The sequence below is a fragment of the Podarcis vaucheri genome (genome assembly GCF_965113315.1).
Source record: "Podarcis vaucheri genome assembly, chromosome: 11".
Lineage (NCBI taxonomy): Eukaryota > Metazoa > Chordata > Lepidosauria > Squamata > Lacertidae > Podarcis > Podarcis vaucheri.
The window spans coordinates 44,270,872-44,296,045 of record NC_138749.1 but is presented as its reverse complement, the minus strand read 5'-3'; the positions used below and the strand labels follow the sequence as shown (position 1 = coordinate 44,296,045).

The following is a 25,174-nucleotide window of genomic DNA, read 5'->3' as shown; positions in this document are numbered from 1 at the left end:
ATCCTTCCTGCAGGATTGACTGCATTCATGCATGTGTGCTGTACTCACCAATTTCACTTCCAGGAAGGGAGTGTAGCTGTGTTTCAATAACCAGAACTGTCTGCGTTGTCAAAATTCATTACAGTTATACCTTGGTTCTCGAACGCCGCAAACCCGGAAGTGAGTGTTCTCTGGTTTGTGAATGTTTTTTGGAAGCCAAACATCCGATGCAGCTTCCGATTGAGTGCAGGAAGCGCAACAAACTTCCGAAACTGATTCTGTTTGAAAACCAAGCTACAACTGTACTTGGTTGGGGCAAAGTGGTGGGAAACCGCCCCACCCACCACCAAAACACTTAAGTTAGAGGTGATTGGCAGGAAAATACAGATCCATTATTTTTTAGTACAACATTGCAATAATGTTACTTTAAAACACTTGTGTGGAACAGCAATTTATGAGTTCTCGAACAACATTTTTGTGAGTATGTTATGAACCTTCCACAGGAGGGGTGGTCTATTAAATTTAAGCTTTGGTATGTTTCTGTGGTGAGAAGTAGCTCTCCCGCCTATCAGATGCTTCCTTCAACAAGCAGTCACTTCATGACAGGGAACATAATCAGCAGCTAGAATGATAAAAAAGCAGACATGGGCTACTGCCAGTTCAAGGTGTTTAGGTTGAAAGCAAAAATCTGTTACTGCCACTCAAGACGAAATACCAAAAATTCAGTTATGCAACTGTTTTAAAAACCATCTCTGTGCCCAAGACCTCAGGCAGACCTGACGTGTGTGGGTGCTGTGTATTGTCATGCTAAACAAAACTTCCAGAACTATCCATTCCATTGTTACATGGAAGTGATTGTTTTAATGACAAATCTAGTCAATTATTCAGTCCTTTTCGTCTAAATGTGACATGTTGAGTTGTATTATTAGAACAGGTTTCTAGAAGTCGATGAGTTTGTCATATGTTGCATGGAACATGTTCTAAACCTTTTATTTTCCGGTTAAGGTATAAAAAAACTTTTTACACCAGCTTGAATGTACTGTTAGTTATTTACAAAGAACATATAATTTTGCATTAAATGTCAGTATTGCTTTGCTGTTTATATTTGCATTTTTCATGGAAAACTACAATTTTAATTGATTTCCCAACAGTTTTAGTTCCTTAGCTGCTGTAAAATAGCTACTTTGTTTTATTTGATATAGACTTGTACAAACTGCATTTATTTATACAGAGGCATTTATAATACTTTTACAAATGTTCTTATATTCTGAATAAATTTCTAATGCAAATATCATTACGCCTTCTGCCATGGCCTTTTCTCTTTTTTATCAAAGGTTATAGAGTCACTGCTTCTAGACAGGAAAATGCTTTCCTGGTTCTAATTTTAATCATTGTGTGAACCCTTCTCACTGCTTGCACAATAAACAGCTTTCCATTTATTTATATGAAAACTAACTTTTAATGGCAAATGGATGAATGTACACAACTCACATGACAATCCTTTTATGCTCTGTTTTCATGTTTTGTGGGCTCCAAGTGCAATTCCACAAATTTTCAGAAAAATGCTTTCTCTTGACAATTCACACACTGATACCTAGGGGCAACACCAGTTGCAATGTTTTATACATCAGTATTGTAGGCATGACCCAGCTGTATTTTGCAGTTCAGAACAATAATCACATTTCAAGTTTACAAGTTATCCAGAAGTCCAAAACTTACTAGTAAGCATTTTTATAATATAAAAGCAGTAATAAGTAAAATCAAATTGCTCAATGAACATAAAAATAAACACATTAACTTACTTAGCACCTAACAGTGTACTTTTTTTAATAGAGCAATCTCAAACCATGTTAACTTAGTGAAAAAGTAACCTATATTACCTAGCCTATAACAAATAAAGCAATACATACCTATCCCACTGCTCTCCGCCTCTCACAAGTTATGAAGAACGACTTGTTCTCTTCTTTAAAGCTAGGCTGCAAATCACTGTACATTAAAGTATTTTGAAATAACACAAGTTGTCAGATTAGGAGATTGCCAAATGCACACCTCCTCCTATCAAAAGCACACCCTTCTGTAGCAATGCCATTTTTCACAAAACATAGCAGTGAACAATCCTACTTTTAAACACACATTTTCAATCTGTTAAAGTAAAATTTATTTCAGAGAACGTTTAGTTTCATTAAAATTGTTCAGCTTGAAAGAATAAACCAATTTTGGGTAAGAACAAGCCTGTAGTTGAATACAGTGGCTACAGCTGTTATGAAAGGTAGCATCATTGATCCTTTATATAAAATATTTGTAGTTGTAGAAATATATTGTAAAATGTACATTCCTTTCTTGATGTGATCTATGCTTCATTAATGACACAAATTAAATGTCACTTTTTTTATAACATTGGTCCATTCAATCAACTCATTTCAAACAGCAACCTGTACATCATTTCCAAGCACAGTTCTAATAGTTTATACCACAGTTACAAGTTTCATTATGTTATTTAAACCACAGCAGCAAGAATCTAAAGAGCTGCTTTTGTAGAGCGCAACAAGATTGTTTTTCACTTCTCCCATTTTAAAAGCAGTTATTTGTTACATACTATAAAATGCTACTGCTTAAACGAAAAAAAAGGGGAGTGGACGGGGAGAAATCAGTTTCAAGCCTACTAAAATACACAAATGTACAGAATGGGCCATGTGGCTCCTTGGATCATTGTCAAAAAAAGATTAAATATTTTAAAAACTGGTTGAAGAGTTCAAAACCAGGCAGGACATTAGGATTTTCGTGATCCTGACAATAACAAAGAGTTTATTTTTCCCCATTGTTCTTATCAAAAATAAAAGCAACCATAAATGTATGCTGAATATATATGCATACAAGCCATATTGCATCAGTCAGTGCTTACTGCAAAAAGTAAGGTATAAGCCTATTTATCTTTCCCTTTGTGAAAAAGATATAGCTACATATGTTTAAAGAGTATACCAAGATTTCAGTAATAGCTAACTTTCCTGTAAGGATGCCTTCACAGTGCACAGTAAATTATTGTCACATGTAAGCACTCTAGTGTAAGGAACAACTGTGAGCAAGAACATCTGAACTGGACGTTTCACAATTAGGAACTACCATAACAGCTATGCTCAGACTTCTTGGGCTGCAGAGGAACATGCATAACCTCTGCAAGACCGGCTAAGAAAAACTCACAAGCTGCCAGACTCAGAACATTTGCAACTCGCAGTTCCGTTTCAGATGGGACAGAAATGGAAGGAACAGGGAGAGACACCAGCTTTCAAATACCAAGCTTCATGTCAGAAGCTGCTCTAAGGACCCTTGCATAAATCTCCAGCACTAGTATGGGCCACTGCAAAATTCTGCTGTGCTTTTCCTGCAACCAACCATGCAAAACAGCCCCAAAATTCAACTAAAATCAAGAGGGATTTTTGCCACAGCTGTATACCAGTATTTAGTACTACAATTCTGCAAAGCAAACTGCTAACCTTAGCCCACAAATATTTGCGCTTAAAGGCTACCTTAACCCTTGGAAAAGTGAAGTGCAGCTAAATGTGAAAATTGCTCCTTTCTCCTCAATTCTGCTTTCTCAAGCTCAGATACTGAATACAAAGCTTTCAATAGCACACAAGTCTAGCAGAAACCACAGACTTCATGAGCCACCAAAAACACAACAGAGTAGCTATAAATCAAAGCTTCACTAAGCAACTCACAGACACACATACATTTATACAAAACCATTTTCCAAAAGCTCAGTATGCAGTCCCAAGGATCCTGTTTAAAGTCTTTTGTCTGCTGAGCATCCTTTGCTTTTGTAGCAGAAATAATTTGACCTCAAAAGGATCAGACGAGTAATGCAATTAGGTGCAGCACAGAGAAGAGTTTGTTGCATCTCCTCAAGCACATCAGATCAGCAGTCAACATTCAAGCAGTTTGATCTTTCTGTAAAGATTATCTCAAATCAATTCACATATCCATTTATTCCCCCATCTTTTAAAATGCCCACAGAGAAACAAAAATTCACACTTCCCAAATCGCCTTTTCTTCATTGTTTTACAGAAATCTATGTAAACCATATGCCTGGACTTTGGAATACATGCGTATAAAAAGATTCATTTAAACACTTTCCAAGCAAAACAAAAAAACTCTTACCATACAAAAAATGAAAAGTAAACAACCTGAAATGTTCACAGTGCAGGACACCCAGGAATCCATAAAACAGTTATTTTCAGACACTCTTAATACATGATAATAAAATTAAGGAACACAACATTATGAAACATGGTACCTTGTAAAAGTGAAAATTATTGCATATTTACCATGTTTACTTGCAACCCATTTTAAGGCTAGATTTAACAAACTCAAGTTAGTCTTTTTATAGCTTCTGGGAAGTTATCCATGAAGAAGCCTGACACTGTCTTTGCTAAAAAATTGCAAAATGGGAGCTACACTTTGTCTACCCAGACGTTAGGGCAGAACTTACACACTCTGAACACTTGAACACAAAGTTGTTTCACTTTAGATGTTTTGTCTCACTGAAACTACAGTGATTTAGCGTTTGTCAGGAATTCATTTCATATCTGAAATTCACATAACTGTGCCAGAGTTCCATGGTGTACCAAAAAGGAAGCAGCATAAAGAGTAATATTCCTGGAAAATCAAGCTACATATCAGAAGAAGATTGGCACAAGCAGTCTGAAAATGCAATTTGCCATGAACGAGAAGTTAGCAAGTTAGGCACTTTTATTGCTATAAAAAGTCAAACTGCACTAAATACTGACCAAAATTTTCCCCTCTAAATAGAGGTGGACAGGGGGAAAGTTGTGTCTCCTTCCATCACCAACCTTTCAACTGTCTTAACAGATTAGCAGATCCAGTGAATTTGCTGATTTGAATAAATTATGGATGCGGCAGGCATGTAACTACTCAGAAAATCTGTCACTCAGCAATATTTAAAATGGCCTGTAAATAAAACCTCATTTACTTGGAAGTTAATTTGAGTTTCTTTCCCAGGCAAAATGGAGACTCACAAAGTTTATACTTTCCTTGACAGTCCTTCAGCAAGGGAGATTATACAGATTTTGCAAGAGAAGAGGCACTATGCAAAATTATAAATGGTTTACTCAGTTCCCAAACTTTAACCCAGGTAGGCTAGAAGTTTGGTTTTTGAAATCTCAAACACTTATTACAAGCTGTTCTACAGTGCCAAGGTAAAGGCAGGATATGGAGATAAAGAGAGAAATTCAGCAGCAGCTCTGTAGGTAAGTTATGTTCACAGTCATGCCTTCAGAACAATCATGGGACGTCGTTTTGTAAACCATTCAAGATTTTTTTTAGATTTAGCAATCTGTACATTTTGTTAAAATAAAAACTTAAATGCCTTTCTCTTGCATTCCTTGCTGCATTCTTGTTAAAATTGTTAAAACTGTTGCAACTATTGTGTTGACACCAAACTCAATGTTGAACCAAAAAGATATTGGTCAAAATTATAACAGAATAGAACTGTACAATGACAAAACAAAACTCATTAGGCTGAATATCATGTGCTGTCCTGAACATGCTTTGAATTCTCTCCTTGCAGGACTTAAAAAAGGCTAGTTTACATTCTATACAGTAAAATTATCCCCCCCTAAATCCACATTTTAACATGCTGCATATTCAAACCAGTTGCTGTTATTCCAAAATGGCAGAAACAGCAAAATCAGACCAAGAAAACCAGGTTTACCATAGCTGAACACCACCACCCAATCCTACTGGAACTGGAGAGGAGGGGGGAGAGAATCTCTGAGCAGAATTCAGCTTTTCATTATACCATTACCATTTTAAAACATGCCTTAAAAAAAAAACTTGGTACAGTGCAAAAGAGAATCAAATGGTTTCAAAAGCCAGAAGATCCGAGGGAGGAGGATCCTGAACTAGCAAAAAGAGAAATTCGCCTTTTAGCATACTAAGTCATAAAAGGTCTAACTATATCCAGAATACAAAACAGGTGTGTCCTCAGAAGTTTCAGGCCAGTTGCCACCCTGTTGTGACATACTGGAAACCAAATAATTATTGTACATCAGAGCAAATCTAAACACTTAAGAGGTTAGTATAGCACTAGGGCTAAATAAAATACTTCTCTGAAATCTAAACACACAGCAAAAAAAAATGCCCTCTAATGCATAGTTAGGAACTAGCAAATGAAACACTGGAAAGCATTTTTTCCCCTCTGCAGGTAAAAGCTATACTGCATTTAAAGTGCAACACTGTAATGGTGTCACTCCCCTATTGCGATGAGAAGCCTTCCAGCCCATCACTAGGTCCCTGCATTGCTTCTAAACCTGAGAAAGGGTAAAGGCTGGATTTAAGAAACCTGCTCAGCTACTTTGCACCAGGTCTGTGGCAGACTTGTGCAAATGAACAACCATCAAAGGTCAAAACTTTTCATGATAGCGTCATGGTCAAACTTGAAGCTCAGAAAAGCTCGTGAGGAGAAAGTGAATTTGCAGTGGCCATTGCATGACCCTGATTGTCCATGTTCTAAGAGCTGGTCTTCATTGACACAACACATGTCATATGCTGCTTCTGGATTTAAAAAAAGATAAAACAAATTATTTAGCAGCGGCAAGTGTCAGAAATAGTCTTACTATTCAGATTAAAAAAGAACAGTGCATACAGATTACTAAAGAAAGTTTCAAATTATTCGGCCACTTATTCATTAAAAACTGTTAAGTTAAAACAGGTTTGCAGGAAAAAACACTTGGAACAATCTACATTTAAAGTGATTTATTTATAGCATTTATATACAGTGGTACCTCGGGTTACATACACTTCAGGTTACATACGCTTCAGGTTACAGACTCCACTAACCCAGAAATAGTGCTTCAGGTTAAGAACTTTGCTTCAGGATGAGAACAGAAATAGTGCTCTGGCGGCGCAGCAGAAGCAGCAGGAGGCCCCATTAGCTAAAGTAGTTTTTCAGGTTAAGAACAGTTTCAGGTTAAGAACGGACCTCCGGAACGAATTAAGTACTTAACCCGAGGTACCACTGTACTGCCTTTTAGCCAAAGACTGTCAAATAGATGTAGAAAAAAAATCAGTAACATATATATCTTCCTTCAACACACAGACATTTGTAGAACACTCTGGTTACACAAGTGACTCTTGAATACGGCATATCAACTGAATCAGGATGTGATCATGGGTCAAGGTTCAACATGTGACTTTCTGAACAACAGTAGTTCACATACAATTGGTCTCCACTACCAAAATCTCCCACATCCAAGCTATGAATTAAGACGTGTGGTTTTTACTTCAGTAGTTTTATAGGACAAAAGGCCCAGTACCTACAAAGAATCAGGAGGTACTATTTTTTCTGCGGTTTGCGGTGTAGGGCTTCAGTGTGATAGGTACAATGGGAGGCTTTTAAATAAATAAATAAATAAATAAATGCCACATTTGTGGTGCGGGGGTTCACTGCAATTGCAGTACATGGGAAGGGTTAGATCTTCCCTTGGCAGCTGCATGAGAATTCCCCCCTTCCCCCACAAAGGGTTAGGATTTATCATAATGAAGTGGAGAAAATGTGTAGACAGTATAAAGGGTGGGGGGGAGTGTCCTACCCCCCAGTTAATAATTAACACTAGGGAAGTGTTTGTGGATGGGTGGGTGTATGCGTGAGAGGGAGGACTGGCTGTATGTGTGTATGAGTGAGAGTGGGTTGGGGAAGAGACTCTCAAGATCACCACTACAAAGGTGGGTGACTCTGGCTAGGTCCACTACCAGCAACCATCCCTTAAAACATGACCCCAAAGGAAATGCAGTTCTTGGTGGGGGGGAAGTTCCCTAGTTGCCAACTAAGATATGAAACCAGCATGTATTGTATCCTGGTTAGCAAGCACAGCTGCACTCATGGCTAGTGCCTGGTTCTATATACCATGGTTAAGTGGCTTGAGAGCCTGACATCTGAACCAGGGTGTCATGTGTTGCTTAAGATACAATGCACAGTGAAAAATAACCAGCAAAAGTGCTAACTTCAGAATGTAGCATACGCATACTTACCTGTTTCAAAATTATCTTGAAGCCTCCTGGGGTGTAACTTCTTTTCACATTTCTGGTTAAGAAGATAACTGTATGAGTTTGGGTTTTGTATTAGTTTTGAGTTTTGTTTTAAATGTATCTGGCAATGGATGAAGAGTGCAGAAGAGATGCCTCTTACCACGTAGATATATTAAAAAATGCAGAATTAGGTTGCTATACCTTGAAAGCTACAAAGAAGAATCTCTTTTGCAGGCCAAACTAACTTCATGGAAGGTTACCACAACCCAATGGTCTTTCACCACATACAGAAATCTGAAAGCATATGTATGTCCTGTGGCAACTCATACTGCAAGCTCTAACCCCTTTACTTTGCATTCTTTTCTAGCTAACTGAGCCACACATGAATCCGTTACTACTTTAGCTATCCTTCCCAGGATTACTTTTGAGTGGCAGTTTACCAATAGGAAGCACAACAGATTCTTCTCAACTACTTCTGGGCAAATCCAAATAAAGTTACGAGAGGACCCTTCCCCACTTCCTTTTTAAACCCAGCCAAAATCTGGGACAGGTATCAAGAGCAGCAAAAGCCCAGAAGCTGACAGTGTCCAAGCCAACATTTTATCTGTCCACAGCCTGTCTCAGCGTGAGGGCACTGTGAGGGCACCTGCAGCTCCAACTATCACTGCAATCTTCTTGATACCCTCTGTGATTCTACAGCAATGCTGATCATTCAATGTTCTTTACACTTATTTACCATTAAACAACTTACCAAAGTTTGGTTCTGTTTAGCTGGCTGACTTTGCACTCCGTTAGTTTTCTTCTTTTGATTGGGAGTGTCTTGGTATTGCTTTCTACCATTGCTACGTGGGTTCTGAGCAAACCACCACACAAAGAAAAAGAAGGAACTGAAGTTAAAAATCCATGGCCACATCCTGTATGCTTATGCATATATTAAACTGAATGGAATTTGATAACTATATTGCAGATGATTAAAGTACTGTGCATATGCTTAGTAATTCTCCGATTACCGTAATATATACAGTCTTATTCCCTTAAGACACAAGCTTGTGAAGTTTGAAAGTTAAAATGCCTCATGTACACAGAAAACAAAGTTTCACAGAATTTGAGCTAGCACAAAAATGTATTAAAAAGAAACTCACCTTTAGTTTTAACGCATCAGACGTCTCAAAATGATTGTTATATGGCTTCTGTTGCTGCAACTGCCTTTGTTTCGTCCACTGGTCTCCTGAAGGACCATCTGTAACCACTGGCTGGCTATAATGGAGTTTGGATCTAATCCATCAAAAAAAGGGGGGAGCAGGGGGCTTGTTTAGAAAAGATCAACAGCAGATTATGATCACAACAGCTTTAACTCGAACTGCTTAGGTATTCCCTACATGAGACTATATTTGCCAATTAACGATTGCGACAGTATGTTATAGATTTCCTCTTTAGGGAATTACTGCTTGTTTCAAAGACACTGCAAAGTGGCGATTGCTGTTGACAAATGCATGATTCTCAGTCCACTCAGATTCATTGCTTGTCAATGCTTATAGTGACAAGGTACAATATGGTGCTGGGCGGGGGGTCACCTGCCTTGATAGCAATTAACAGAAAAAAAAACACCACCGCACTAGGAAAATTTCATTGAGCAGCACTCATCAAATGATGCCAATGGCACTGGAGCAACTAAGGGTTCACTGATCATTTACATGCTTGCAATTCTACACACATGGTGGACCAGTAGAGATGTCAACTACAGTACATACCAAGTAATGAGAGATGCAGAGTATATTATTCAATTTATTACCTGCCCTTCACCAGCAGGTCCTGGGGCATGTGTGGCCAATTCCACAATCTTTTCATCTCTACAAAGGTGTGATCAAGTTAGGCTTGTGGAAATTTTACCATTATGTGCATTACATTATTTTGCCACATCATCAGCAAATCACAGAAACATGACAGCGGCAGACACATTGCTCCACTGTCCATACAAAAGTGTCCATTCTCATATGTCTGGAACCAAGTGGTGGTTTAAAGAAAAGACAATATGAGATTTATTGCAGAGGTCTCTTTCCAATATGGAACTGTAAAGCCTGCATGTAAACATTGTTTGTTAAATTTGTGTCCCAGGGGAAAAGAAAGGGCCAGTGAACCAAAACGCCACATCACTGAATAACATTTTCCTGCAGTTCAATGCATTTATTGAATACCCACGATACAAGCAAACAGCAGTACCTGGCAGTATTTTAAACTACTACACATTCATACATATTCAGCACTTGCAATGAACTGTAGGTGAACTTGCCTGTGATCCTGTTTGATTTGTAGACTGCCATTTGATTCAGAATTCTGAAGGCTGCTACATTTCATATGTCAGTTTACCAAACACCTGTTCAGTTGCCCCTAATTATTGGTACGCAACTCAAGAATTTGCTGCTTTCAAAGACTTTCACTGATGTCTTGCCAAGCAACAAGCTATAACCATTCCTAATTTAGGTTGGAAAGACTGCAGTCCTATAGCCATACAACTACGTAGTCCTTCTGTCTTAACAGCCCAACACATCCTTTCACTCTTCTTGATCCACACTGCTCAGTGGTCCAGAAATCTCCTGTCCCCTGAAATGACTCTGCCCTTGCTATTCCTTATGCCTCACTTGCTCCCTTCAAAACCTTCCTCAAAACTTTTCTGGAGGGTCTTTGGAACAATTCCCTAGTCCTGATACCCTACTGTAACTAGGCTGAAATATTGAAATAATGGCACTGTTTACCCCTTCCTCCATTTTCTTCCTTCTGCTTATGTTTAGACTGTAAGTCCTCCAGGGAAAGGACCAGCCAAATCTGTTCTAATTAAAGTACCACTTACATAGATGCCAAATGTATTAATACCACTGCTGTTGATAATGCTAATGATGATAATTATGTACTCTCAGCATCCACATACACTTTCCCTGAGAATAAGCCCTTTGCATATACAGTGGAACCTCGGGTTACATATGTCCTCCTTATGAACGCTTTGGGTAACGAGCTCTGCTAACCCAGAAGTAGATGCTCCTGGTTGCGAACTTTGCCCCGGGATGCGAGCAGTAGTCAGGCAGCAGCAGCAGGAGGCCCCATTAGCAAAAGTGCGCCTCATGTTAAGAACGGTTTCAGGTTAAGAACGGACCTTCGGAACGAATTAAGTTCATAACCAGAGGTACCACTGTAATAGGTTTTACATTGAGCTAAAAATGTATGGGATTGTACTGCAAGTCTTTTTTCCTCTAACATCTATACTGGTTAACATTTCTGTAAAATAGAACATTATTAATAGAACATTCCATCATTCTTTCGCTCCATTTAGGTGTTATGGACAATGCTTGGGGTGGTATTCAACTAAATAATTGCACAAATGGCGGCTTCCTGTTTCCAGTGCACCAGAAATGGACTCTCTCCCAACACAAATAAAGCTGGGGGAATTTCATTATCTGCATTTCTCTTTGGTTGAAAGAGGTACCAGGCTCTTGGTCTGTCACTTGCTTCCCCATGGAATGAGAGGGCAGGCAAAGGCACTGGGTGCATGGAGCACTCTGGCTGCCGTGACCCCCCCCCCCATCCCGTTCCTGGAAGCACGGGTTATCCTGTTAATTGGATTCTAATTGGAGTAAACTACAGGCGCGTGCCAGACGATGAGACAAGAAACTGCAAAAACAACCCAGCTACAAGGATGTAAAAGGTTTGGACTAAGAGATTTCATTTGGTGAAAGAGAGAACGGAGGGAGGGGAGCCCACAGTCTGCTTCTTTAAAGTTTTTCTCTACATTTATGATACGGCAACCCTCCCTGGGAATGCAAGTTTTATTAAAAATATCTGCACAAGTGAGGAAACAAGAAATTGGAATATAACATGGAATTTAACAAAATAGGACCTGCGTGTGTGAGAGAAAGGAACAGAGGGAAGGCAGGGGAGAGAAATGCTATGCTTTGAAACATAGAGCAAAATCCTCCCTAACCTCCATTATCCAAAGGAATGTATTTGAGATAATTGGCCATAAATCAGCAGTAGGGAGCAAAGGAGTCTACCAGCTGCGGGAATAGAAGTTTTTGGATTAACCATCTGCAGTCTGGGTTCAGACCATTCTTCCTAGGCTGGAAAAATGGTGAAGATGACTTGTTTACTAGAAGCCGATTCACGGGATGAAGTGATGCAGCGACTTTTGGAAACTGTGAGATAACAGCTTCTTCTGGGGTATGAAGGGGACCATCAACAGGAATGAAGGCTACAACACCATATATGGATGGGAAAACATCAAGAAGAAAACTGTCACACACAGGAAAGAATAAGGATTACAGCTAAAGTTCCTCACTTGAACTTAATAAATTATCGATTATACCAACACAAATAGAAATCACAAGATTGTAGCTGTTGTACAGGGGATTATTATAGCTGAATGGAAATTATTAAAATTTTGGAACGCAGAAAAAAAGAAGAATCAACTCATCAACTCTAGCATGCAAGGGGGCCAGTTTAATTAAATCATATAATTTGACAGTTGAATAACTGGCATTAGTAATTGTATTAATTGGATAAAATTGGTATTGTTATAATGAAGCTGCTATTAGAACAATATTGGAAAATCTATAAATTTTTTATGTATTTTTAAAAAATAATGCACAAATGGAACAAATCCCACTCAAAAATCCCAATGGGAGTTCCTCCTTCTGCTCCTCTATACATGCCCCACACCAATCCCAAATTGACTTCAGAGGGTTGGGGGAACCCCAGAACAGATTTAGGGGCCAAAAGGGAGAGAATGTTTCATCTGCACAAGGAAATATCACTTATTTCATTAAAATTATATATAATGGCTATAAGGTTACTGGTAGATTTCAAGTTGAGCTAGTTTGTTACCTCATTTTTTCCATGTTGGGTTTAGGTGGTGTGCTACTACTAGTTGATGAGAATCCATTGTCACTATCAGAAGAATCTCCATACCGTCGAGAAAGCCAGTCTCTCAGTGGTCTGTGGAGAAGGTAATATTGGGTCAGCAACATCCAGCTTCTTAGGGCAAATTTTAGAACACAAAAATAAAAATTTCCTCAACACAGAAGTGAAATATAAAGGACTGTTTTTCTCTCTCGTCCTGAACACACCTGATGAAGGGAATGGCCATGAAAAACTTGTTAGGTGCCAAACCCAACTTGGACTTCGGAGTCATATCATTTCTATGGCAAGGCAATTTGTCAATTGAGAACCATTCAATGTTCTGAAACACAGAAAAGAGATTCCTTATATTACACATAAATAATGGACAGGGATAAGAATCTGAAATAACATTGCACCTAGTCAGAAAACAGCATTCTTTGCTATCTCTAGAAAATCACTGATTAAAATTCAGTTCTATATGTTGAACACTCACCAAAAACAGAAAACTCAGAATATCCCCCCTCAACTGCAAAAAAACACTCAATGTACTGCAATTTCTTCCTAGATGTTGATCTGGTTCAAACATAACACTAAACCATGATTAGTGTTAACTGTAGATAATGTTAACCATAATTAGTAAGCCATGGTTAAAGCTGAGGTGTCTGGCAGATAAACTTTGGTTTAGTACATCACAGAATAGAGAGCAGCTAAGCCTTAAGAGCAGTCATGATTTTGTTGCCACACTTCACCCAGGGTTCTGTAGTTTTTGGACCATGAAGGCATCTTAACCATGGTTAAGGACATCCAGATTTACACATAACACTAAGTTATGATAATTGCTAACTAAGGTTTATAAACCAACTACAAAACTTGTTTAACTGGCAACCTTTATCCTTAGGTAATAAAAGTTAAGCTGAAAGGCTTGGTTCACACATAATGCCAGCCCGTGGTTTAGTGTAATGTGCAAACCAGACCATTTAGACTGCAGATCACCCCTAATATGCATGTTGCCTTGACCCTCTTCTATGTTCTTTGTCTACAGTTTTCAAAATGTGCTAAGTGCCTATGGAATCAGGTTTCTCTCCCCCCCCCAACCCCAGGGCTTGGACTTCATGAAAGTAGGCCCAATGGGCAATGAAAGTAAAAAATGGAGCATACAAGTAATATATCATGAGAAAACAGCATTTAGATGTTTCAAAATGAATACTTCCATGTGACTCTAACAAACAAGACAACAATATGATGCTGGTGTCCTGCATACCAGAACGGTGCACTAGAGAAGGACTCCTTAGAACATTTGACCACTGCTTTAGTCCTGCATAAATCATTATTTTCTCAATACCCAATAATTTGATCAGACCTTACAAAAAACACACGCATGTAAGTCTATTTACCCGAATCTCTCTCCTTGTTTTGGGATTAAATTTTGTGTCCTTTGGAATTCCTGGAATGATGTACAAGCGTGCCAGCTGATCATTTATTCGCAATTCAATATAGTCATCTTTATTGATGTAATCTTTTATATCAAAACCAGTTTCTTCAAATACCTGAAAATACACAGGCCAGAGTAAAAAATTGCATTTGCATTTTAGCTGCTGAGCAACTAATTATTTCACTTTATAGTTCAAAGTAATGAAAAAGTTGACTAATACTTTTCACTTGGGGAACTATATGTGAGTGAAAATACAAGCTCTTCACTACAGCTTTAAAAAAATATATGAGATTCTCTTAAAAATCAAACATACAATGCAAACCTCTCCAAAAATATTTAACAATCTCTACAGCAAGTTTTGACAAATAAAAAACTTTATAATAGGGTAATTGCACATCTTATAAATATACTGAAGAGCCCAAAATTTTAGCATACTATTTATTACAGATATTTCTACACTGCTTTATATGCATGCATCTCAAAGCATTTTCTCAATACAAGACACAATTTAGAGAAATTTGATGCTTCCAGTAGCTGGAAATCTTTTTCTCTGAATCATCCACTATTGTTAATGCTATCCCCTTTAGCAGTTTTTAAACTGTTTCTGGGAATCCTGTACATCCTTAGAAGCTCATCAGGGTTTCCGCTATGAAATCAATGCTAGCAAACAAGCATCCTTGAAAGACAGTTTGTTCACAGCCACCTTCTCTTCAAGTGTGTAGGAAAGCACTGAATATGTTCTAGGTCATACCCTTCATGATCACTGGGAAAACCCTGCACAAAAAGAGCTTCTAAGCTCTCTGCCTTGTTTTCAGGCTTTTGGAGTATCCTGTGAGATCTTAAAAGCTCTCTGCCTTGCTTGGGGTGAGGTGAGCTAGGGGGTAAGACTCATACGGCACTAGTTGGGTCAGGAAAGTTGAAATTACACATGTTAAAAGCACGAAAGCTGTGAGTTACCTATAACGTCATCCAACTTTAATCAAGAGAAGAACTATAACCTATTTATTACATTGGCTATATAGAAAATCTTAACACAGATAATGTCATCTATGAATTTAAAATACTTTTCATACTTTTCATGCTTCATATTAATTCCAGAGAATATTTATCCAGGTAGGGGATTATAGAATTCCCTCTGTTGTCTCTCACTTGCAGTACTAAAAATGACAGCAAGCAACTCAAAAACCCATTGGGGGGAAGTTACTCAAGATGACATGCATTGCGATCCTGTATGTTTACTTTGTCCTTCACCAGAAAAGCACAACAGTTTTTATTTTATGTTGAGAAAGGGAAACTGGTTACATAGCAGGAAAAGCAATCAAGCAGGCTGTCCATAAAGCAAGCCTTGCCCTACAACAACCAGTTTCCCTATCTTATGCCACTTGGTACAAAGTATGACCAATATATAAACAGCATTAATACCTCTTCTTTAAAGTAATTCTTACATAACTGTGTACAATATTATTGGACTGAATGTCAATGAATGCATAGGAATGGCAGCAACAACAACGTAAAAAGTTATATCCACGTTTGTCATATATCAGGGGACAGAAAAATCACCACCTGATAGAGAAACACTAATATGGTACATGCACTTGAGGCACATGGGAAAATGTCAGAGACATCGTTTTGAGCATAAAAGCAACTCAGTCACCTCTCTAGCAGCACAGTCGTGTGGAGCTTCCTCTTTATTCACTTTCCCTTTTGGAAATCCCCAGCCAGATTTTGCTAAATAACCCTGGACCAGCAGCACCTGCAAAATTTAAGAAGTAAATTCAAGACATAATTAAGCACTTAGAAGAAGAGAAGTAGTTGGAGGGCATAAAATTGTGTTAAGCACCAGTGGGATTGGGAAAGTTTCTTATTTACAAGAACGATACACCAAAATAAATGGTTGAGAAGGAAGAAAATCCAGCACACATTCTTTTCTTACAGTGAGGGAAAGAATCTCAAACGATATATATTATTCAATTGTAAAACTAGTATTTACATTAAAAGGTATCGTTTAGGAGGTTTTGAAATAAGTCACATCTAATGATTTTAATGTTAAAATCTAAATCAATATTAATTCCATTTTCCAAGACATAAAAAGAAATCCTTCAGATCAGTTTCACACTTACATTTTCAAGGCTCTCATCGAGAATAATGGCACCATAGGTTGGCACTCCCATTTTGTACTCTTTCCATTCATCTAAAACCCTCTGCACATCTTCACCTTGAGGCAGTAAAAAAGGACAATGACTGAAAAGTATAGGAAGTCAAGGAAATTCACTGGACCAGGACACACGTTTTCACTCCTCAAATCATGTTTCCTTTCTTTCTTTCTTTCTTTCTTTCTTTCTTTCTTTCTTTCTTTCTTTCTTTCCAGCAAATCATAATCACTGACATTAATGAGGGAACCTTCACACCACTGAGCTTTAACACCAGTGGGTTGGTTTTTCTTAAGAACTGCCATGGGAATAATTGGGGGGACGGGGGACGGACCTGATATGTTAAGTCACTTGCCTTGTTGCCTGTGAAGAATCTTGAGGTACTTTAAGTTTGCATAGGGATGCTTTCATAGTCTGAAGCACCTATTTGAAACACGTATTTCACCACCCCCACCACCTTAGAGCTATATATCTGTAAACTGGCAATCAGGGCATTAGTCTTTAAAACTACACAACCTAAGCTATGAAAGGGGAATGGGTCAGATACATGGCATGGCTAAATTTACAGATCAATGAGCTAGCAGTACAAGCTGGCCAGTGTCCTTTAGGGTAGGATGTGTTCCTGATGCCCTGAAGGGGCAGTCGTGAGGCCCAGTTCGAGAAATCATCACTGAATCCTGTCAGGCAAAAGGCCCATCTAGTCTACTGTTCTGTTATCACAGTGGCCAAACAGTCCACCAGCACTCTCTTGGTTACAGATTAATCTCAGTCAGCTTTGGGGTCAGAAAACTGCCTTGTTTCCCTTCTTGATGGCCTTCTTGTTTCCCTTCTTGATGACCTTGATAGACAGGAATATTCCGTCTGGATTGTCTCTGTGGGTTGGGAGGGTTCTGCTCTATCATATTTCCCTGCAAGGCAACTGCGTTCCTCAGATCGGGTGCTGCTGAGAGTACCGTACGCCCCAGAAGCACACTTAGCCTGTCCTATAAATGGGTTTTAACATTATAGCTTCAACCACTCTGTGAATTTTGCAGTCTAAAAGTAGTATATAAATCATAGCACTTCTTTTTAAAAGTCTCTGCCTAAGAGTCTGGCATGCAGCAGTAAGAAGCCTAATAATCGGCTGTGGCCAGGCAGGTGAGAAACAACAGCTTAAAGTAATTTTAAAATGCATGCTACCCCAGCCCCAGAAAAAGCATGAGCTGATGATTGGCGTTTTCCAGTTTTACATGCATTCATTACATAGCAAGAGGAACCACAAAAATCAACAGAATCTACTTGTAATGCCTCCAGGCCAGAGCTGTGCATGCATGCATTCCAACAAAGGGCACTCCTGCACAAACCAATTTCCCCATTCATTTCTGTAGAAAGGATAGCCCACTCTACATTAACAATGAGTGAAATTCTGTGCCATTCCCACCTCCAAACACATAGAAATTGTGTAATAAGCACATTTTTTTAAAAAAAAAGTAACAGAAAGCACACATAAATACGTGCAGCAGTGGTTAATGTGAAGAACTTCATAAATTCCAATTCTGGAGATCCCTTGCCCTAAAACCTACCGTATTTTTCGCTCTATAAGACGCACCAGACCATAAGACGCAACTAGTTTTTGGAGGAGGAAAACAAGAAAAAAAATATTCTGAATCTCAGAAGCCAGAACAGCAAGAGGGATTGCTGCGCAATGAAAGCAGCAATCCCTCTTGCTGTTCTGGCTTCTGTGATAGCTGCGCAGCCTGCATTCGCTCCATAAGACGCACACACATTTCCCCTTACTTTTTAGGAGGGAAAAAGTACCGTATTTTTCGCCCCATAAGACGCACTTTTTCCCCTCCAAAAATGAAGGGGAAATCGGGGTGCGTCTTATGGGGCGAATGCCTGCAAGCCTCGCGCGCCCGGCAGGAGGTCCCACCGGGTGCGCGAGGCTTGGGGCGGCAGCCTGCCGCCCGAAGCAGGGGGAGCCCTCCGGAGGGCTCTCCCTGCTTCGGGCGAGTGTCTGCAAGCCTCGCGCACCCGGCAGGAGGTCCCACCGGGTGCGCGAGGCTTGGGGCGGCAGCCTGTTGCCCGAAGCACGGGGAGCCCTGGGAGGGCTCCCCCTGCTTCGGGCGAGTGTCTGCAAGCCTCGCGCACCCGGCAGGAGGTCCCACCGGGTGCGGGAGGCTTGGGGCGGCAGCCTGTCGCCCGAAGCACGGGGAGCCCTGGGAGGGCTCTCCCTGCTTCGGGTGAGTGTCTGCAAGCCTCGCGCACCCGGCAGGAGGTCCCACCGGGTGCGCGAGGCTTGGGGCGGCAGCCTGTCGCCCGAAGCACGGGGAGCCCTGGGAGGGCTCTCCCTGCTTCGGGCGAGTGTCTGCAAGCCTCGCGCACCCGGCAGGAGGTCCCACCTAGTTGGGAGCTCAGCACGCCCCAAGCTTCTGGTGTAGCGCAGGGGTCCGCTAGCCCTGGGAGAGCCCCGCGGCTCTCCCAGGGCTAGCGGACTGCTTGCCAGCACGCAGAAGCTTGGGGCACGCTGACCTCAGCTCGCCCCAAGCTTCTGGATTAGCGCAGGGGTCCGCTAGCCCTGGGAGAGGCGCCCGGCTCTCCCACGCTAGCGGAGACCTTGCCGGCACGCAGAAGCTTGGGGCGCGCTGAGCTCTGCACGCCCCAAGCTCCTGGTGTAGCGCAGCGCACCTGGGGGGGAAATAATTTTTTTCCCCTTTATTTCCCCCCCAAAAAACAAGGTGCGTCTTATGGGCCGGTGCGTCTTATGGGGCGAAAAATACGGTAAGTCTTATAGAGCAAAAAATACGGTAATCAGAATGATTCCAAAAGAGGTTACTCTCAAGTGTCTCCTGACACAGGTAAATTGCCAGGGCACCTGACATCTCTAGGTAGGGCTGAGAAATACTTTTATCTGAAACTCTGGAGAGCAGCTGCCAGTCAGTGTAGACAACAGTGAGCTAAATGGGCAAATAAGAATAATAGTCTGTTCTCAGTATGAGGCAGCTTCCTGGATGGCACTCATGAACACAGTTTCACCACACATAGTTCACCAGACTACAAAAAGACACAGTAATACAGAAAGGATATCAGCTTTAGCAAAATCTCTTATCCCACACTGAGGTAATCCTGGTGTGTTCTGCATGTAGAAATCCAAGTAAAACCAATGGGCAAGCTCAATCTGAAAACACACTCGAATGGCATTGTCCCGTTCCTCACTGGGAATGTGCAGAATAAATCGACTGTAGGGAGGGGAAAAATAATTTTATGAACCAGTCACTGAAACATCTGAAGCACAAAGAACTCCTAAATTACAAAAACAGCAAGCGCAAAGTCAAAACGTTTTATTTGAAAAGGACCACACATATTTGAAAAGAAGCCACACATAAATTTCAAGACATGTATTCAAGATCTGGGACATTTTAGTGACAAACTCCCATCAGCCACCATGAGATTAGAATCCTTAAGCTTCATGCATATGAGTAAATACTATGGTTTACATAGGACCTTCAAATGCTTTCAGCTCTCCATGATTCAGCACCACCGCCATGAACTTCACTTGAAAGCTTTGAAGGGGTTATAAAAATGCAGGAATTGTCAGGATGTTTGTAATATTTGACAATACATATTTTTTTATTTTACTTAATACACTTGTATACTGCCTTCTCATAACTTAACGTGTATTACAATGACTGCTAATAAAAGATAAAAATGCAATGCAAGACTAAGATAAATCTAGCAACAAAAGCTAATGGACTAAGGCCAAATGAAAAAGAAGTGCCTTGCAAACCCTCCTAAAAGCTAGTACAGTGGTACTTCTGGTTAAGTACTTAATTCGTTCCGGAGGTACGTTCTTAACCTGAAACTGTTCTTAACCTGAAGCACCACTTTAGCTAATGGGGCCTCCCACTGCTGCCGCACCACCGGAGCACAATTTCTGTTCTCACCCTGAAGCAAAGTTCTTAAGCCGAGGTATTATTTCTGGGTTAGCGGAGTCTGTAATCTGAAGCGTATGTAACCTGAGGTACCACTGTATAGGCATCTGAGTGAAGACGTTCAACAGGCTTGCATTACTTGTGTAAAAGCCTTGCTTCTGGCCAGTATGGTTCTTACTTTGTGTGTAATAGGTAGCTGAAGCAGAGAGCATTTAATGTTTGAAGCTCACATACATACTAGGTGGATGAAGAAAGGCTCTTTGTGAGATACATAATTCTAGTTTTATTATCAAATAAAAGCTGTAGCCTCAGTTGAGTGCATATTTTCTCAGAAAAGTTGCTGGATTGGTATTTTTATATCAGATTTTAGTGTTTTAACGAAAACACTTTGGGGATGCAAATAAATATTTTAAATTTGTTGGTTAATTTTATTTGTATTTCTTCCTACAACTTAAACCAAGCGAAGAGAAAGGACTTTTTGGGAGCTGTTTTCATTTTGACCAAAAACCAGGTGAGTTTCATGTTGCAGTATTATCCAGCAACAAGTTGATTTAAGGTCAAAAACTCATAGTGAGTTCTGTAACAACTGGATTGGTTATAAATGGACTTTCATGTTATTAATTTGATTCAATATTTTATTAACTATGAGTTTTAATCAATTAAATATGAATAAGCAAAAAAACCCCACCACTATTCTGAAGCTAAAGGCATACTTTGAGTGAGATCCAACATCATGCATGCCCCTGGACACAATAGGATTTCCCCTTCCTCTCCTCCTCCTTTTGCCCTAGCAATGGTCCCGGTTTAAAAAGCCAGGATAAAATCATTCAAATTGGCCACCACATCAAAGTCTGACATGAATCTGTTGATTTGTTTCATGGCTGGACTTCTTACTTACACAGAGTAACTGTTTTTACCCTGGTTCCAGTTACAGATAGGTAGCCGTGTTGGTCTGTCATAGTCAAAATAAAAAAATTCCTTCCAGTAGCACCTTAAAGACCAACTAAGTTAGTTCTTGGTATGAGCTTTCGTGTGCATGCACACTTCTTCAGATACCTGAAGAAGTGTGCATGCGCACGTATCTGAAGAAGTGTGCATGCACACGAAAGCTCATACCAAGAACTAACTTAGTTGGTCTTTAAGGTGCTACTGGAAGGATTTTTTTTTTGTTTTTACCCTGCAACCCTCATGACACTGTTCATTGCAACTCTATGGGTAAGGTAAGGACTAGGTATGGCATAGTTTGTACAGAGTTCCTTCTGACATGCCCTATTTTCTCAAGCTCAGTTTCCTATCTCAAATAAGGGAGAAAGTATTTTAGACTGAAACTGGTGTACCCACCTTAGGAAGAAGAACCCCAAATTTATGAAGTCTAAGCATCATTTAACACCCTTTTATCTCATCTAACAGGTTCAATCTGACAACAATTGCCATATTTTTTGCATGCCTGGGGCTTCTCATCTCACTTAATAATATTAGATCATTGAGAAATCATTATTGTACAACAGATAGGGGTTAGCAAAGATGTTAATTCTGGAATTTAATAACTGATCCTGGATGGTTGAGCATTCTTCTGGATAGCAAGAACTCAATAAATTTGCTGGGAAATACCAGGCTGGGAGCACAGAATACATTTACAGGCACATGCCAAGATGAGGAGGAACAGCTGACATATTTTACTGGCTTCTCTCCCTTTGACATTGCCTTAACATGCAAACATTAAGTGGTATGAAAGCAAAATGATGTGAAAAGCATTATCTACCGTATTTTTCGCCCTATAGGACGCACTTTTTCCCCTCCAAAAATGAAGGGGAAATCTGGGTGCGTCCTATGGGGCGAATGCAGGCTTTTGCTGAAGCTTGGAGAGCGAGAGGGGTCGGTGCGCACCGACCCCTCTCGCTCTCCAGGCTTCAGGAACACATCCGCAGCCTAGGCAGCCCTACGGGAGGTCCCGCAGGGATGTCTAGGCTGCGGATAGCAGCCTGCCGCCCAGTGCGAGGGGCACCCTGAAGCAGAGCGCCCCCCCGCGCCCGGCAGACATCCGCAGCGTGGGGAGCCTTGCAGGAGTTCCCCGCAAAGCTCCCCACACTGCGGATAGCAGCCTGCTGCCCAGCGCGAGGGGCACCCTGAAGCAGAGCACCCCCTGCACCCGGCAGACATCCGCAGCGTGGGGAGCCTTGCAGGAGTTCCCCGCAAGGCTCCCCATGCTGCGGATAGCAGCCTGCCGCCCAGCGCGAGGGGCGCCCTGAAGCAGAGCGCCCCCCGCGCCCGGCAGACATCCGCAGCGTGGGGAGCCTTGCAGTAGTTCCCCGCAGGGCTCCCCACACTGCAGATAGCAGCCTGCCGCCTGGCGGGCGGGGTGCCCTGATGCAGAGCGCCCCTCGCGCTGGGCAGACATGGGCCAGCCCCACAAGCTCGGGGGACAGCAGGGAGGCACAGCGCCGCCATCCCGCTGTTCCTCAACCTGGTTCGGTTTCCCCGACCTGCTTTGGGGGGCGAAATAAAGGGGGGAAATTCCTTTATTTCCCCCCCCCCCAAAAAAACTAGGTGAGTCCTATGGGACGGAGCGTCCTATGGGATGAAAAATACGGTACTTTTTCTCCACATTTCAGTGTGTTCAGAAGCAAAACTGGTAAATAAGCTGGCAGCCCTACTTGGTAAAAGCAGCATTTCCAGAGCAGCAGTCCCTTTGATATTCTCTCTTGCCTATCTACCCTTCTCTCTCACCTTCCACACCATCTCATTACATTTCAACACTTTGTGGATGAGTTCTCCCTCTGACTGCTATCCTGTTGGTAAACCAAGTACCGTTATCCTCCATACAGATCCACTAAATGGGGGCAAACCTGGATTCCTACAGTATCCAAAAATTGTGTTTCTGTTTTTAGAGGGATTCCCCCCACAAAAAACAACAACAGTAGTGGTTGAGATCTGCACATGTGCACTGCCCTCATACTATGTCTGAACAGCAGCAGTAGAAAGCAGTGCCCAGATGCCAGATCTGGGTGTTTTAAAGCTGCTTGTTTCCTTTTGACACCAGACCCAAAAAGGGGAAATGAGGGTGGAATCTGATAACTCTACTTACAAACGTGATCTGTTTCGGAGTGCCATTCGCAACCTGAAAAGTCTGTAAGTAGAGCGCTGCTACTGAGCATGCACAAAGTGCAATAGAACACCTCCGGGTTTGCCCAACCAGAGGTATGACTGTACAGTACACTGTAAAAGACGTACAGGGTGGAACTAGGCTAAAATGAAAGTTATAGATGCTGAGGTATAATAATTCCATCAAACTGGATATGCTATGTGTACAATACAATAGCACCAAAAGTCTAACAAAACTATTTACAAAACCACCTATTGTCAAAACACATTGTGGATGTTACTTCAAAAACAGTAGCTATACTGACTTATGCTGTAAAATGACTACCTAATTTTCATTTCATAACTTCATAGCGGCATGAACTTTCCATTTTAAAGTTTGGGAACGTTTTTGTGTGTGTATGTGATCTTCAGGTGAAGGGCGGTATAGAAAATCAATCAATCAAACAATCAATCAAACAATCAATCAATCAACTGTTGTGGGCGACACATTTCCTTAACCCTAATCCACAAAAATATGCATCATTTCAGTGCTACGTTCAATATATATATCTGTGCATTGTGTGTGTGTGTGTGTGTGTGTGTGTATACACACACACACACACACACACATACATATATATATATGCAGGTTTTGGTGTCTTCGGGTGTCTTCCCGTGTAAGAGTCGGGGTGTCTGTGCGACGTTTCGACGAGGTCTCACTCGTCATCTTCAGGCTGGTGCTTTCGGCTTCTTGTTACTGGAACTTTTGGTGTCTTCGGGTGTCTTCCCGTGTAACAGTCGGGGTGTCTGTGCGACGTTTCGACGAGGTCTCACTCGTCATCTTCAGGCTGGTGCTTTCGGCTTCTTGTTCCAGTAACAAGAAGCCGAAAGCACCAGCCTGAAGATGACGAGTGAGACCTCGTCGAAACGTCGCCCAGACACCCCGACTCTTACACGGGAAGACACCCGAAGACACCAAAACCTGCATTCCTGTACCCGTGAAAATCTACGAAAGCAAATATATATATATATATATAGTCTACGAAAGCAAATATATATATATAGTATATATATAGTCTCGCACACAGACACGCGTCGTAAGAGCGCGCGCACTTTAAAGCCGCCTATACAACCAACGACTCCCTCTCCCTCCCCGGCACTTGGGCTTATAGCTAATTAACCGGCACCACCAATTTCTGGGCAATTCTGCGCCGCGAGATTCTAAGCCTGGCGGGACTTTTAACTGAGGGAAGGCGACGCGGTCTCTCTCTCTCGGGTCCCGCCTGAAGGGCGGCCGCCTCTCCGCCAGCTCCCAGAGGAGGAGGAAGGGGCTTCGGGCGCCGCTGACCCCCGGGAGGTCTCGCTCCGGCCCTTCCCCTCCCCGCTTGTGGGGGCGGAGGCGTTAATACCTGCACAGGTCGTCCAGGACGCCGCTGGGAATCTCGGCCCGCTTGGTCTCCATGGGGAAGCAGCGCGGCTCATCCCGACTCCGCGGGGCCCTCAGCGCCGCGCGAGACGGACCTTAAAAGTGGGGGGGGGGGGACGAGCGAGCGAGCGGGAGGGGAAACGAAACGAGGCGAGGCGGTTGGAGGCGGGACTACGCCGTTTCCGTCCCGTAGGAAGGAGGAGAGGGTGCCAGCGAGCCAATCGTCTCTCTGTCTCTAGTAAAAGAGAGGCGCGAGGAGGCGGCG

The 25,174-nt window shown here is 41.5% G+C and overlaps 1 protein-coding gene and 1 long non-coding RNA gene across 3 annotated transcripts; both read right to left on the bottom strand.

The window, feature by feature from the left end:
- Positions 1 to 1,466: 1,466 nt before the first annotated feature.
- Positions 1,467 to 25,136, bottom strand: DCP2 (decapping mRNA 2). Of its 2 annotated transcripts, none has more exons than XM_082191618.1 (11): positions 24,893 to 25,134; positions 19,558 to 19,709; positions 16,462 to 16,589; positions 15,996 to 16,094; positions 14,304 to 14,456; positions 13,137 to 13,249; positions 12,895 to 13,005; positions 9,165 to 9,297; positions 8,774 to 8,875; positions 8,026 to 8,077; positions 1,467 to 6,549 (listed from the first exon to the last, which is right to left on the bottom strand). In XM_082191618.1, exons 1-11 carry the CDS (start codon positions 24,943 to 24,945, stop codon positions 6,392 to 6,394), a joined length of 1,254 nt encoding a protein of 417 aa, XP_082047744.1. In that variant the 5' UTR covers positions 24,946 to 25,134; the 3' UTR covers positions 1,467 to 6,391. The 2 variants fall into 2 exon arrangements, with proteins under 2 accessions (XP_082047744.1, XP_082047745.1); XM_082191619.1 differs by lacking the exon at positions 1,467 to 6,549 and adding an exon at positions 6,736 to 7,035 and having other exon boundaries at positions 24,893 to 25,136.
- Positions 21,842 to 23,407, bottom strand: LOC309542813. The gene is made up of 3 exons (XR_014224453.1): positions 23,160 to 23,407; positions 23,008 to 23,089; positions 21,842 to 22,177 (listed from the first exon to the last, which is right to left on the bottom strand). It is a non-coding gene; the product is annotated as an uncharacterized lncRNA (long non-coding RNA).
- Positions 25,137 to 25,174: the final 38 nt, after the last annotated feature.